General features: G+C 64.0%; 4 protein-coding genes across 4 annotated transcripts in view; 2 read left to right on the forward strand and 2 right to left on the reverse strand.

The window, feature by feature from the left end:
- Positions 1 to 4,133, forward strand: part of CHLRE_12g512650v5 (uncharacterized protein) — a 12,284-nt gene extending 8,151 nt beyond the window's left edge. The window contains exons 17-23 of the mRNA XM_043068258.1: positions 1 to 119; positions 362 to 519; positions 733 to 965; positions 1,191 to 1,356; positions 1,738 to 1,918; positions 2,189 to 2,383; positions 2,648 to 4,133. The exon at positions 1 to 119 is cut by the window's left edge and continues 491 nt beyond it. Coding sequence (XP_042918109.1) covers positions 1 to 119; positions 362 to 519; positions 733 to 965; positions 1,191 to 1,356; positions 1,738 to 1,918; positions 2,189 to 2,383; positions 2,648 to 2,844 — 1,249 coding nt within the window. The 3' untranslated portion in view covers positions 2,845 to 4,133. The remainder of the gene's footprint in view (positions 120 to 361; positions 520 to 732; positions 966 to 1,190; positions 1,357 to 1,737; positions 1,919 to 2,188; positions 2,384 to 2,647) is intronic.
- A 40-nt stretch (positions 4,134 to 4,173) lies between these two features.
- Positions 4,174 to 7,539, reverse strand: CHLRE_12g512600v5 (ribosomal protein L18). The gene is made up of 6 exons (XM_001690833.2): positions 7,502 to 7,539; positions 7,340 to 7,429; positions 7,137 to 7,265; positions 6,883 to 7,002; positions 5,627 to 5,750; positions 4,174 to 4,868 (listed from the first exon to the last, which is right to left on the reverse strand). Exons 1-6 carry the CDS (start codon positions 7,502 to 7,504, stop codon positions 4,771 to 4,773), a joined length of 564 nt encoding a protein of 187 aa, XP_001690885.1. The 5' UTR covers positions 7,505 to 7,539; the 3' UTR covers positions 4,174 to 4,770.
- Positions 7,540 to 7,649: 110 nt separating this feature from the next.
- On the forward strand, positions 7,650 to 9,571 carry CHLRE_12g512550v5 (uncharacterized protein). Its single transcript, XM_043068257.1, has 4 exons — positions 7,650 to 7,872; positions 8,174 to 8,235; positions 8,410 to 8,502; positions 8,811 to 9,571. Exons 1-4 carry the CDS (start codon positions 7,758 to 7,760, stop codon positions 8,910 to 8,912), a joined length of 372 nt encoding a protein of 123 aa, XP_042918110.1. The 5' UTR covers positions 7,650 to 7,757; the 3' UTR covers positions 8,913 to 9,571.
- A 32-nt stretch (positions 9,572 to 9,603) lies between these two features.
- On the reverse strand, positions 9,604 to 13,129 carry CHLRE_12g512500v5 (uncharacterized protein). The gene is made up of 8 exons (XM_043068256.1): positions 12,634 to 13,129; positions 12,365 to 12,497; positions 12,164 to 12,241; positions 11,839 to 11,961; positions 11,455 to 11,598; positions 11,159 to 11,284; positions 10,681 to 10,986; positions 9,604 to 10,523 (listed from the first exon to the last, which is right to left on the reverse strand). Exons 1-8 carry the CDS (start codon positions 12,726 to 12,728, stop codon positions 9,924 to 9,926), a joined length of 1,605 nt encoding a protein of 534 aa, XP_042918111.1. The 5' UTR covers positions 12,729 to 13,129; the 3' UTR covers positions 9,604 to 9,923.
- Positions 13,130 to 13,336: the final 207 nt, after the last annotated feature.

Here is a 13,336-nt window from a genome sequence, read left to right on the forward strand (position 1 = left end):
GGCTGCGGAGCTGAGCAGCCCGGTGATGGTGGAGGCGTTGGCGGGGGTGCGCAAGCGCTGCGGGCACGACGGCTGGGTGGGGCTGCAGCGCTACCTGCTGCACGTGCCCACACTGCACCGTGAGTGGCGCGCTGGGGGGGGGGGGGGGCGCGGCTCTGGCGGCGGGCTTGAGGGCGGCGGCGGGTGTGCCGCGCATGGTCATGCATTACCCTGCGCGTGGGTGTGGTGGCGGTGGTGCGCGGGCATGGCCAGGTCTGTACGTGGGCTTGCGGTTGCAGTCATAGGCCATGTCTTCTCCGCTAACACCGATTGCGCAAGCCGCCATATCCACTGAAACCTGCCAACTGCCGCCACGCCGCAGAGATGCTGAACTCGCTGGGCATCTTCCGGCCCAAGCTCACCATGAACGGCGACGTGGCGCGGCTGAGCCTGGACGCCGCTGACATCACCGCCGACCCCCGGCTGGGCTGCGTGGCGGTTCAGAACCGCACCAGCCCCGCAATCCTTACCTGCCCCAATGTGCGTGCGTGCGTGCGTGCGTGCGTGCGTGCGGCACATCCAGCTGTGTGCGCCTGCCTGTTGTCGAAACCGGAGTGCACCACTGATGCAATTGTATGCAGCAAGGGACGCCTCCCTCAGGACGGCCCCGCTTGCACAAGCACACACACTCTTCCCTTCCCTTCCCGTCATGCACCCTAAACTCCCACACCCTCCTCGCCCTTCTGCCTGCAGGAGGTGGACGACCTGATTCCGCTGCTGCTGGCCCAGGACCGCTCCGCCGCCTTCCGCGACATCGTGGCCGCCAACCTGGCCGCGGGCCCGGGCGGCGAGGGCGGCGCCTCGGTGGTGGCCAGCCCTCAGCTCATGTGCAGCAACACCGCCAAGCCCGGCCAGCGCATCCTGGTGTACGTGGCCGCCAACGACGTGACGCAGCTGGCGGTCAACCTGGTGCTGCTCATGGCCAGGTGAGGACCCGAGGAGGCGGATACGCGTGTGTGTGTATCGTATGTGCTTTACAAAGGATAGAGTCCGGAGCCCCAGGGCGTGTAGGTAAGACCAAAGGGCAGCACCCTGTGCGCGGTGTGCACATCGCACACGACACAACACAACACACCACAACACAACACGACACAACACAACATACTGGGCCGCCCCACCGCCCGCCCGCCGCCGCCGTCACGTCCGCACAGGCCGGGCCGCGACGTGGTCCACCTGGTGACGGTGGTGCACAGCAGCCTGCAGCTGGCGGCGGGGCAGCAGCTGGTGCTGCGCTTCCTCAAGCAGCTGTCCAACGCCATGATCGAGACGCACGTGGAGGTGCTGGTCAAGGGCATCAACGGGCTACTGGAGGTCATGGTGGGTGCCGGAGGAGGAGGCGGGGAGGTGGAGGTTGGGAGGTGGCGGGGGAGGTAGATGGGCAGGTTGCGTTGGGGTGAGGTTAGGCGTGACGTTGCGTGGTGGCGGGCGCAGCAGCCCAATGACGGGTGGCTTATAGATCTGTAGCACACCCAGCCTCTGCTGACAACATGCCGCTGACCGACTCCACACATCCCCAACGCGTGTCCTGCCCCGTTACCATCTTGCCACCATTCCGCCCCGCCCCAAACTAGTCATGCCTGGAATCCCCCGCCCACGCCGTCGGTCATCGGTACGCGCAACATCACACCTGCTGTCTACTTCGCTACACTTCTCTGTACCAATCCTTGCAACCCCCACCCTCCACCCCCCCCCCCGCAGGAGGGCGCCGCCTCCAAGCTGGCGCCCAACCTGGTGGTGATGGCCTCGGCCGCCCTCACCATGACCAACCTCAACACCGCCTCCGTCATGGGCAGCGTCACGCTGTCGGTGCTCAAGCGCCTCACGCTGCCCCTGGCCGTCGTCACCTCCAACTCCAGGCACCTGGTGCTCACGCAGCGACGTGAGTGGGCGGCTGGCTGCCGGCGACCGCGTGTGCATGTGCGGTGGCGATGTGGGTGCGGCTACCTGCTGCCTCGCGCTCTCTACTGCATACTCAATCTTGAGACGCAGCCTTTCCGTCGCCATGCCTGCCGCATTCAGTCAACCCGCTCATAGCTCCAGCGCGCTTCAATGCAACTGCCAACCTTAATTTGAACGCTGGAGTCTCCCCGCCCTGGCCCCCACCTCACACGCCCCCCCCCCCCCCACACACACACACATACGTGCACAGGCACGGCGCTGCGCACCATGGCGGTGGTGGAGTCCACGGCGCGGCCCACGCTTGTGTTCCTGTGCGCCAACTGCATGGAGCCCATGCGCGGCGACAAGCTGGTGCTGGCGGCGCACCACCCCACCCGCCAGATGACCACGCAGCAGCAGCAAACGCAGCGGCGACTGCTGGAGAACTTCGCAGACATTGCGTCCAGTGAGTGTGTGCTGCTGAGTGTTTACACAGTTGCTGTGGAATGGGGTGGGTTGAGACTGGGGAGAGAGGAGAGGATGCGGCGGCAGCGAGTGCGGTCAGATTTACGGTTGGCTGTGCTGAGGGTTGCTACGCACCCCGGGTTTGGCGGCACCTTGCTGCCGTAGTCCCGCGCACCCCGCCATGTGCGCGTCTCAGTCTGTTTAAGCAACTGCAATAAGTTGCCCGCAATGGCTGCTTCCCCTCCTTCTTCCCCTTGCCGCCCAGGCCACCGCTTCCACTCCGCCTACCGCATGCAACTGGACGGGCCGCTGGAGAAGGCGGTGGCGGCGGCGGTGGAGGAGGAGCCGGTGCACCTGGTGGGGCTGCAGGTGCCGGCCGGGACCAAGGGTGTGCCGGGCCACGTGCTGGGACTCATCCGCGCCTGCCGCGGCGGCGTGCTCGTGTACCGGGACACCATGTGAGGCGGGCAGAGGCGCCGCTGGGGGCCGCCGGGCCAACCACGTACGCCGCACGCGACTGCACGAGGAGAACGCGGTGGCATTCGAAAGCAAGGTCCTGACCGGCATTAGTGCTGCAGCGCTGCCGACGAGCGGATTGGGCATGGCCCAGTCGCGCATTGGCAGGCTGGAGAAGGCGGGTGGAACATGTTTTGGCAACGCGTTATGTATGGGTGCCGTCGACGACTTGCTCCGGCTGTGGAGTAAACTGGTGGTTGCCCGGCACAAGGCATTACCACCAAACCTCGTGTGGTGGTCAGTGCGGCGAACGCCGGAGCCGGGGTTTGTGTGCACTGCTCTTTGCGTGCGATGGTTGCATTGGCATGGGGGCTCGTCGGGAGAGTGGGCGTTGGCGGGGTCGTAATAAGTTCCGAAGCATGTGGAAGAGTGTGTGTGTGGGGGGGGGGTTAATTTCTGGGTACACGAGTGATTCATGCCCTGCAGGAGCTGTGGCTGATTCCCGATTCTGCCCAATGGCGACTGGTGGTGAGCTCAAAGCACTGCGGCGGGACTGCAGGCATGGTGTGCAGGTGGTGATAGGAGGTGGTGAGCTGCCTGCTTTACGGGGTTGGTGGCTGGTGATGAGACGCGCGGCTGAGTAAGCTGACATTGATTTGGGGGACATTGTACAGGCGGCGTGCGGGAACGCATACTTGTTTGATCTGGAAATGCCATATGACCGTTTGTTTGTGTGGACCTACGACTGGTTCGGAGGCCGTGCAGGGGCTGACAGGCCGGCGCGAAGGCCGAAGTGGCAACGACCCTTCGTGCCGAGGGCGCTTGGCCGATTGCGGGTGAATGTCCGAACTGGCTTGACCTAGCGCCCGGTGGTTCGCGTGTGTGTGCCGTGCTGAAGGCCGGTGCGTTTGTGTGCCCGAGCTGCTGACGTGCTGACGTCCGATGACAAGTGACGCTATGCATGCATGCCTGACCAGTGCACTGAACCAGAAGGATTTGTCCATGAGGGAGCGTCCGCGCGTTGCGCGTGTACGCACGCAGGCGCCCGAGCGGGGGGTGGTTGTGAATCAACCTGCCGAGGCGCTTGCGCTCAACCCTGATTGCTGGTCTTACTATCTTCGATGGACCCCCAAGCACATGCGTGGTACATATATTGTGTTGGCTCAGCGCAAGAATGGCGCCCGCCGCTGGAAATGCGGTTGTTGGTTTTGGCCGTTACGCACCTCAAATATTAAGACACGCGTGGATGGGGTTTCCTCGCCGAATACTGATGATGCCTGTAAACTCTGCTGCGTAGTGCACATGGGACATGGCCGCTCCCATGCCGGAAGGCTGCGTGCTTTGCTGGCTTAGTCAGTGCCTGGCGCCACCAGTGCGCCTGGCGTAACCCCCGCCTCCCTACGCGAAGTATTTTGGGAACATGGGCCATCCGGCTGTCGTCCATCCCGTGCGAGCGGCTGGTACGTTGAAGCTCACCCCAAAAGCCCGGCTGGACACAGGTTCCGCTATGTCGCTGCACGTTGCTCTGCTCATGTGCTTTCGGCTGCCGCTGACGTATACCCAGCACCGCCCAGCCCTGCCCTGCCGCTGCCAATTGTATGCCATTTGTTGGGTTCTGGGAATCAGCTGCACCCTAGGGGACTTTACCAACTTGCCTTACCACTGTCCCATCACACACCCAGCACCGCCCAATCAACTGGTCGGCTTAGGATATGCGTCCTGCCGTACAAACCAGGCTGCGCTGCGATGTGGCTTGCATCCCGTCGCCCAACCAACCCCAGCCAAGACGCAAGCGGCGCGCACGCCGCCGGAAGCGGCGTGGAGGTTCGCGACAGACTCCCGTTACACCATCGCCAGAGGTTGCGCTCTGGACGTCGCACTTCTTCCTGCCACAGCAGACACCCCAGCACTTGAAGCAGCTGCTTGACAGGCTTACACCTTGAAGCCGCGGCTCTTCCGGCGGCCACGGGCCTTCTCGAACTTGCGGCCCTTGGCGCGCACGTACGGCTTGGTGGTGGAGCCGGGCACACCTTCGGGGCGGCGGGGAGGGAAGGAAAGCGGAAGGAGAGTCGTCAGCAGTTGTAGCAGGAAGGAACTAGGTAAGGGCTGCTGCGATGTGTGCCTCCGGCGTCGCGGCTGCAAGGCCGCGGCATCTGTCGATGCTGGGTTGGCGCGCGCTGCAGCGCGCGCTGCATGAGATTCTTCGCCCCGCCCTGCTGACCGCCCAGTTCCGCGCCGCCGCGTCTGGCTTTGGGCTTCAGCCTGCCATACGTCGTGGTCAACGACTGCACCTCGGCTGGCCACCACCCGCCGCAGCCATGGCGGGCTGCGGCGCAGAGGTCGGCTGCCACGGCTGCGGCCCAATCGCCCAGCTGCCCACTCCGCCGCGCCGCCGCGATCCCAAATGACTGCTGCCGCCGCTTCCGGAATGCCCCGCCAGCTCTTAGGCCGGCTCGTGCATCTTCCTCCAGCTCCAAGATAGGGCCGGTGGAGGCGTGCAACCCCTCGCTCCCACCGCGCAGCCGCCCAGGCGCGTTCCACCGCCCCCGGCGATGGCCCTTATCGGCACCGGAACTGTCCCAACCAGCGCTTCTAACCCCTATCCTGGTGTCCATTTTGCAACCAGCGCGTCTAACCCCTATCCTGGTGTCCTCCGCCTCCAGTAATGCTCTGTCGCTAATCCACTCCCGCATGCGCCCCCACGCCTTCCGTCCGCTCCTGCCCTCTCGGATTGGCCTGTCCGGCCCCGCCCGTCTACTCCGAACGTCCCCTTGCACCCCTTGCTCACCAGGCGCGGGGCCGAAGTGCTTGCAGGCCTCGCGCTGGCTCTTGGGGCCGCGCAGCAGGACGCAGTCCTTGCCGGTGGGGCGCTGCAGAGCCAGCTGATCGAAGGTCAGGCACTCACCGCCGGCCTGCGTAGGGGCGGAAGCATTCAGGAGACGTGGGGAACCGAAACGTCAGCAAGCATGCAACGCAGAGCTTGAGCATTCTCAATAGCACAGGCAATGAAAGCTTGTTTAAGATCCGAGGTCCGAGGCAGCCTCTGCGTCAGGGATGGTATCGGCTGCCGCGCCTCCTGGTGCGCGCTGTTCGTTGTTGCACCGTTGCTGTGCTGAACGTTCCACTGACGGATCCGCCGCATGGCAGGAGGACGCGATCGGCGATGACTGCTGGCAGCTCCGCCCACTGCTGCTGGGAATCGCCAGCGCCGCTGCAAAGCAGCCCCAGAAAGCCGCTGCTGCAGCACCATCGCGCACTCCCCGCGCACGGCCAGCCGGCTGTGCCGCACGGTCTGCCCAGCAGGCCCACAGCGCACCGCTACGGCAACACACAGCGGCCTTGACACTGCACATGCGGGTCGTGCAACGCAGCCCGCACGGTCCGTCCGTGCCTGCCGCAGGTGCTACGCCAACAGTATGGCTTCCGTTCGTTGCTGCAATTGTACCCCGAGCGCCGCTGTGATTTAGGCTGCACAAGTGCCTGCGGATGCCGGCAGGCGCCGGTCACTGGATTTCCCGGCACCAGCGCCAGCGACTCCCCCACCCCTCCAGCCGCCGCGCCAGAGCTCGCCTCTTCTCTGCCGTGTGCTCAGGCCGCTCCGCTCCGCGACTCGCTGCTGCTGGTTGCTATCGCCTGGCTCACGCCAGCAGCGCCAGAGCCTACCCCGACTCTCAACCCCGCCCGGATTCCGGCCGCTGATGCATGTCCCCGACGCTGTCGATGATATTCATCGGTTCCCCACGGCTCGCCTGGCTGTCCGCGATTCGCTTGTATGCGATTCGCAGCGACGACAGACGATGGCCCCCGACACTAAACCAAGTCCGCGTCCAGACACGCGCTCTGGGGCTGTCCAGTGCCATTTCCAGACTGCTCCTGCTGTTTTCGCCAGTGGCAAGGCTTTGGCCAGGCCCGTCTGCGGCCGCCGCCTGCCGCCTCGCCTAGGCCGCCCAGACAGGCTGCTCGCCGTCCCCATTGCTTGTCGCTTTCTGCAGAGCTGAAATATGGCTACCAGGCAGGCACGTTGTTATTTGGTCGCAACCCTACCTTGGTGATGCGGGCGCGGGCGGTCTCCGTGAAGCGCAGAGCGCACACGCGGAGCTTGGGCACCTCGAACAGACGCACGTCGTCGGTGACGGTGGCCACGATCACGGCCACCTTGGACTCCTGCACCGCGAGAAACATCGTCTTCAGCACTGGCCGCCACTGCGACCCCCCCTTTCGCCTGCCCCCGACCCCGCCGATAAGCTCCATTAATTATCTAGTTAACAATATGTAAGTTAGACGGCCCAGCAGCGCACCTTGCCCTTCATGAACGCCGCGAGCTTGGAGAGGGACAGGGGCGGCCTGTTCGTCTTGGACATGAACAGGCGCTTGAGGATGACCTTGTTGAACTTGCTCTCCGTCCGCCTCACCAGGAAGCGGTAGAGCTGCGAGCAGGAGCGGCGACGGCTCAGGGCGGCCCGTTCCCATTTACCAGTCTCGCCGGCTGCGGTTCGCTTACCTTGACCAGCAGGGCCAGGTACACATTCTGGCTCTTAGGGGCGGTGCGGTGCACCTTCTTGCTGCGGCCACCCGCCTTGAGGTCGATACCCTGCGTACGCGAAGACGTTGTTCAGTGAATGGTCGCACGAAGCTTCCCCCTTGCCCAGTAATTCTTACGCACCATGGCTGCGCCCTTTTTCCTAACGGACGAAGGGTGAAAGAGGGAGGCAGCAGCGGTCTCCGCGCAGACAAACACAGGCGCGGAGTCGCCGCCCATGCAGGTTGCCATCCATGCAGCTAATTTTAGCAGGCCCTCGCGGCCCTGCCTAATAATCAGGTACCTCACACGCAAAGCGTATCTTATTCCACGTTACATCAGCCCAAAGCAGGCCCTTTGCACACAACCGCCACACTGCCGGTTTTGCGTTGCCGGGAGAATGAAGCTCCTTACACACAACATGCTTTCTTGCCATATCAAGAACGTTAGAAATGGATACCCCTTCCTAATTGAGGTCGTCAAAGTTTCGGAGCATGAGGCGGACTTCGACCCAGGCAAGCTGCTCGTTCGCGCTGCTAACCGTGGTTTCGCTCGTGCAACATGAATAGCGTTGCGGGGGAAGGGGGAGCAGGGCGGCGGGTGAAAGAGCCTGCCAGCTTCGGCGGCGCCGTGCGGGAGCTATGCACCGCTTCGTGTGCTAGCACCACCGGTCGCCGGGGTCGCGTGCAAATACCACGCCCTCGGGAGATTCGCTGCTAAGGTCCTTCTGTTAGTATTGTGTTTGATTGATCGGAGTGGTTGCATCCAGGTCCTGCGGAGTTGCTGACATACCATAGCTTCGTCCTACACGTGCAGACTTCCTGAAACACATCTTCCCGCGCATCAACTGGCCCGCCTTCCTTCAAGGCGCACAATCGGTGAGGGCAACAGCACCTGCAGTCAAGCGAGACTGCAACTAATCTTGTAACAATATATTCGAGCCAAGGTTGCGCACGCAGTTTGCGCAAGGAGCGTGCTGTAACCGCCCGCGTTAGTGCCGCACTTGACACAGCCAATCTCAACACTCCCACTCCCCCCGCCGCACACCGCAGCTGGGGTGCCGGGAGGGGCTTCCCGAGGAGGCTGCTGAGTCCATGCTTGAGGACGAGGGCTTTCTGAAGCGCTTCCACCACGCGCTGCTAGAGGTGGGTGCATGTGCGCGGGCGGGAGCGCGTGGATGCCGCGGAGCAGTACGGGAAGGGCGGCGGGCGCCTGGAGCATGCGTGTGCGCGGTGCACATGTGGCGATGGGCAACGTGCTGAAGGGGCGTGGGCAGCGGGCGTGTATGTGTAATGGGGATGTTAGGGGCGCCTGGTTGAAGGGCATGGCTTGGCGAGAAGCTGCAACCCCTACGTTAAGGATGTCCTGTCCTGTGGGTGCACGTACCCTGCAGCCCTGACTCCGTCGCACTGCCACATCATCCTGTGGCCATTCACGCCCCCCCCTGTCCTAGGTGTTTCTGGAGGAGGGCTCGCTGGTGTGCCCGGAGACCGGGCGCAAGTTCCCCGTCACCAAGGGGATACCCAACATGCTGCTCAACGAGGATGAGTGCTGAGTGGGGCTTGGTGCGTGAGAGTGCAAGAGGATGGCAGTGGCGTCGGAGTGCTGAGTTTATGTGTGGGTATGTACAAAACATACTCAAGTGTGTATGGTATATGAAAGCGGTTGAGGTTCTGATGGGCAGAGTTTGCGCGGCATCTGCAGCGCGGGCGGCGTGGGTGCGGTGGCTTGGGTAAGATGACGCCCCGAGTGGAGTGAAGCGGGCGGGCAGTTTGGCACCGGCTCGACTGTGGTGAGGTGCGAATGCGCATACCAGGCGAATGGAAGGGCAAACGTTGGTCAGTGGCCAAAGGGTGCGCCGAGTGCAACGGGTCCAAGCGTGACCGGGGAGTAGTGGGTAGGCAGGGCAGACCACAGGCAAGGGGCTGGGGCGATGGTGTCACGTGGTCGCTGTACACGAATGAACATGATACCGTTTCAGCAATGGTAGGGGCCAGGTGGATGCAACGCAGCGACATATGAATGTACGTGCAGGGCCTGGCTGGCCGGCTGGGTGTGAATTGAATACGATGCGGGCTTGCGAACCCAGGATTGTGGAGACGTGCACCTCCTCGTGCACCGACCAGTTACTATCAGCTCGTGCAGACATCTGGTGCGCTGACATGTATGATGAACACGCAATTGCGGACCCGAGCAATGTAAACGAATTTCCTGCACTGTACGTTCTCACACGGAGCGGCATTGCCCCCCGGCGACGAAGAGGGCTCATGGCCTCATGCAGGCCCACACGCCCTGGACTGAGCAGGCACCACAGCAAGATACAGCTCCAGGTCCAGCCCCCCTCCCAGTCACACTCGTGCTCCCTCCCTGTGATGCCGCACGGCACGTTTGGCAAGTAGCGCCTACACCCTCAGCAAGCTAGTGAAACAATCCTCTGCGCAGTGGCGCAGCCTCCACTTACACATCCTTGCACCATCGGCACACAAGCTAAACGCATGGAGATACAAAAGGTTAGCCCGCAGGGCTGGGCAGGCGCACACGCCGCTACTGGTCTGCCTGCAAACGCTTAAATATCTTGCTGCGTCTGCGTCATCAGAATGCCCAGCACCACACCCGCCGCCTGGCTGCCGCTGCCCTCGCCCTCCTGCTCCAACTGGCTGTCACCCGCCAGACCCAGGCCAGGCTGCGCCACAGAACCCCCGGCCGTGCCCAGCACCTGGCTGCCACCCGCGCAGTCGGCAACGCCACTCGCGGCCTCGCTGCCCTCCAGGCCGCCTGCCGCCGCCGCGCTGCCTCCCACCACCACGCTCGCCTCCGGCGCATTTGACGCGCACACTACGGACGCGGTCACCGTCATCGTCACGGCTGCGGCCGCGGGTAGCGAGAACTCGGCATTGGCCAGGGCAAGCAGCTCGGCATCCAGCTCCGCATCCTCCTGACTGGCGCCCGCCGCCGCCGCACCCGCCGCCGCGTCCACCTCCATAGCTGCCGCGCCGCCTTCGGCGTCGGCGCCTCCGGCGGCCTGCAGCTCCACCGCTGCGGCGGCACCAGCCGGCGGCGCCACGTCCATCTGCGCCAGCGCCATCAGCTCCGCGTCCAGGTCGGCCTCGGCCTCCGCTTCTGCATCCGCAGCTGCAGACACGCCAGCCGCCGTCGTCGCCGCGCCCTGCAAAAACGACAGCGGGAGGGAATAGCACGTAGGCGTAAGTCATCTTGCAAGCCGTTTATTTGCGTGAATATCCGCTGCTTGCATCCCCAAGAGCCGCCGAACATGCTGCACCCATGCCCCAGCACGCAGCCACTTCTACCCCAGCAGCACCCACCTGCGGGCCCTCCGCTAGCTGCTGCTGCTGCTGTTGCTGCTGCGGCCCCGGCGCCGCCGCCTCGTGCTCCATGGCCAGCGCATACAACTCCGCATCCAGCGCGTCCTCCTCCGGCCGCGCCGCCGCCACCGCCGCCGCCGCCTGCTGCTGGTGCTGGTGGTGCTGCTCCTCCGCCAGGGCCATGAGTTCGTCCATGTCCACGTCCACGTCCGCAGCGGCCGGTGCCGCAGCCGCCGCGGCGGGCTGGGTCGTGCCGCCAGCCGCCTTCGTGGCCTCCAGCGCATCCATGGCCGCCAGGGCCGCCTCCTGCGCGGCCGTGTGTAGGGCACATTGCGCTTGTGAGCAAGAATCACAGCATACGTGCAGGCAGTGCTATCAGGCATCCTGTCGCGTGGCGTGTGGCGTGGCTCCAAGGCTACCATGGCTTTCTGCTCGAGACAACGGTCGTGCCCCCCCCCATCTCCTCCGCACTGCTCACCCACTCCGCCTCCCGCTGCATGGCCACCAGCTCATCGTCCAGGTCGTCACCGCCAGCAGCCGCAGCACCAGCCGCGCCAGTGGCTGGGGCGCCAGCAGCGCGGGGTGCGGCACCGGGCGCAGGCGTCTGGATGCAGTGCGCACGCGAGCATGGAGGGTCAGTTTGGAAGCAGGCAATGGGTGATGTTAAAGCCCGCGCGGCCGTGCACACGCGCTATGCTGCCGAGTGCCATCACTTGCAGCTCGGCTCGAGTTGCATGCGCCGTGCAGACCGCACATAGCCGACGCGTGGCTTGCCTGGAACGCGGTGGCGGCGGCTGCGTTGGTATTGGCGCCAGCCGCCGGCTGCAGGTCTGCAGGGGCTCCTGCGGTGGCAGCGGCGGGCTCCTCGTCCGGGAAGATGAGTCCCAGTAGGTTCTGACGCATGCTGTGCATTTTGGACTGCGGGCGTGGGAGTCGTCCGTTGTTCGGGGACGGGGAGAAGGGGCAGTCGTTAGTTGTATGTGCAGGTCGTAACTGAGGCAGGGCGGGTGGCGGGCCTGTGGTTGCAAGCAAGACAAGGACCGGCACATAACGGGCAACCAGATCGTCGGCCAGCCGCACTCTCCACTGCCCTCCCCCGCCCCTATCCCCCGTTCCACAACCCCTCTCCCACACCCCGCCTCCCGCCCCCACCCTCACCTTGATAGCCCTGCTACGCCCCGACTTCTCCAGCTTGGTTACGAAGGTGTCAAAGTCGCAGTGCGGGTAGAAGCGCATCTGCCAGCGCTGGTACAGCTCCAGCAGCCGCCGCAAGTCGGCAACCTGGAGGCGGGAGGGGCGCGGCGAGGGTGGGGGTGCAGGAGATGTCACCGCCTGAGATGTGCCGGCACACCAGCGCGAAGCACAGAACGGTAAGCTGGTTGCGCTCACCCTGCCAGCTCCTCAAAAGGCCAGCGTAGCCCCTACCGGCCTGCGCTGCACCCTGACGTTGTGTCAGCCGCCGCCTTCCCGCTGCGGCACCCACCTCGTGGCCCTCCCCCTGGAAGGAAGCCTTGAATGCGGGCGCTATGGTGTGCCACACGTCGTTGAAGCCGCCGTTGGCCTGTGTAAATGTGGATTGGCTGTATTCGCAGTATTATAACGGTAACCAGGCCTTGCACTGTTCCCAGCTTCAATCAATATGCGAAACGGAAGACGTTGTCATGCCCCTTCTGGGCCACCGTACCTCGAGCAGGTCCAGGTCCAGCTTGGGGTCCTTCTTACGGGGCTGGCGCGCGGGCTTGTCGGGCACGCCGGCCCCACGCTCCACGCCCGCCTCCTCTGCTTGCTCTTGCTGCTGGGGGCTGCCGCGCACCGGACTGCGATGCCAGAGTCAAGGAAGGAATTATGGTACAGTTCAGAGCGCGTGCGGCCCGAATGCATAAGCTCTACACCAGCCGAGCGGACACATAAAACACCCATGCCGCGCGCTCAGAGCGAGCAGGACAAAATTACCTCGCTTCCAAGTCGTCCCCCTGGTCCATGGCATCATCGCGATGTTGCCGCGCGGAGACGACCGGTCCTCGCGCGGCTGGCTGCCGCGGCGGCATTTCCGTGCAGGACAGCTACCGCAAGGCCGCTTGGCCCTAAGGAAGAACGACTGCCACCTTAAATGGCGTATCGCAGGGAGCGATAAGTTGGGCGAAGCTTCAAGCAGCCCGAATTTGCAGTCTGAGACAGTCGCGCCAAAACGCAGACGCGAGTTGTTGCTCGGTACAGATGTGAAGCGAAGCTAAAGCACCTGTATACTCGAACACTATGTATAAAAAAGCAACCAACTTGCCATCGCCTAGTCGCATCGGACCGGCGGGACCGCCAGGTTACATATTCCATGACCTATCAGCGGCTGCTCGTGAACCACCGCGTGGATGGGCCAGGTGAGGCTTTTAGAGGCCAAGCTCTAAGGCTGACGACTGAATCACCAGAGGCCGTGGGCTGATGCGTCGGCCTCGGTGGAGCCGGGGGAGACAGAGAGGGGGGAGAAGGGGGCTCTTGGGGGCCTTGTGTGTCAGCCGCTGTCAACAACAAAGCACCCACAGCCCCCCAATCCCCAACAGTTTCTGTAGGTAATACTTGCAGAGGTCACAGGCATCAGAGTTCACGGCCTTATTGAGGCGCTGCGCGCTGATGCATGAATACAGTTATACATAGCGGCCCC

Source organism: Chlamydomonas reinhardtii, chromosome 12 (genome assembly GCF_000002595.2).
Source record: "Chlamydomonas reinhardtii strain CC-503 cw92 mt+ chromosome 12, whole genome shotgun sequence".
NCBI lineage: Eukaryota > Viridiplantae > Chlorophyta > Chlorophyceae > Chlamydomonadales > Chlamydomonadaceae > Chlamydomonas > Chlamydomonas reinhardtii.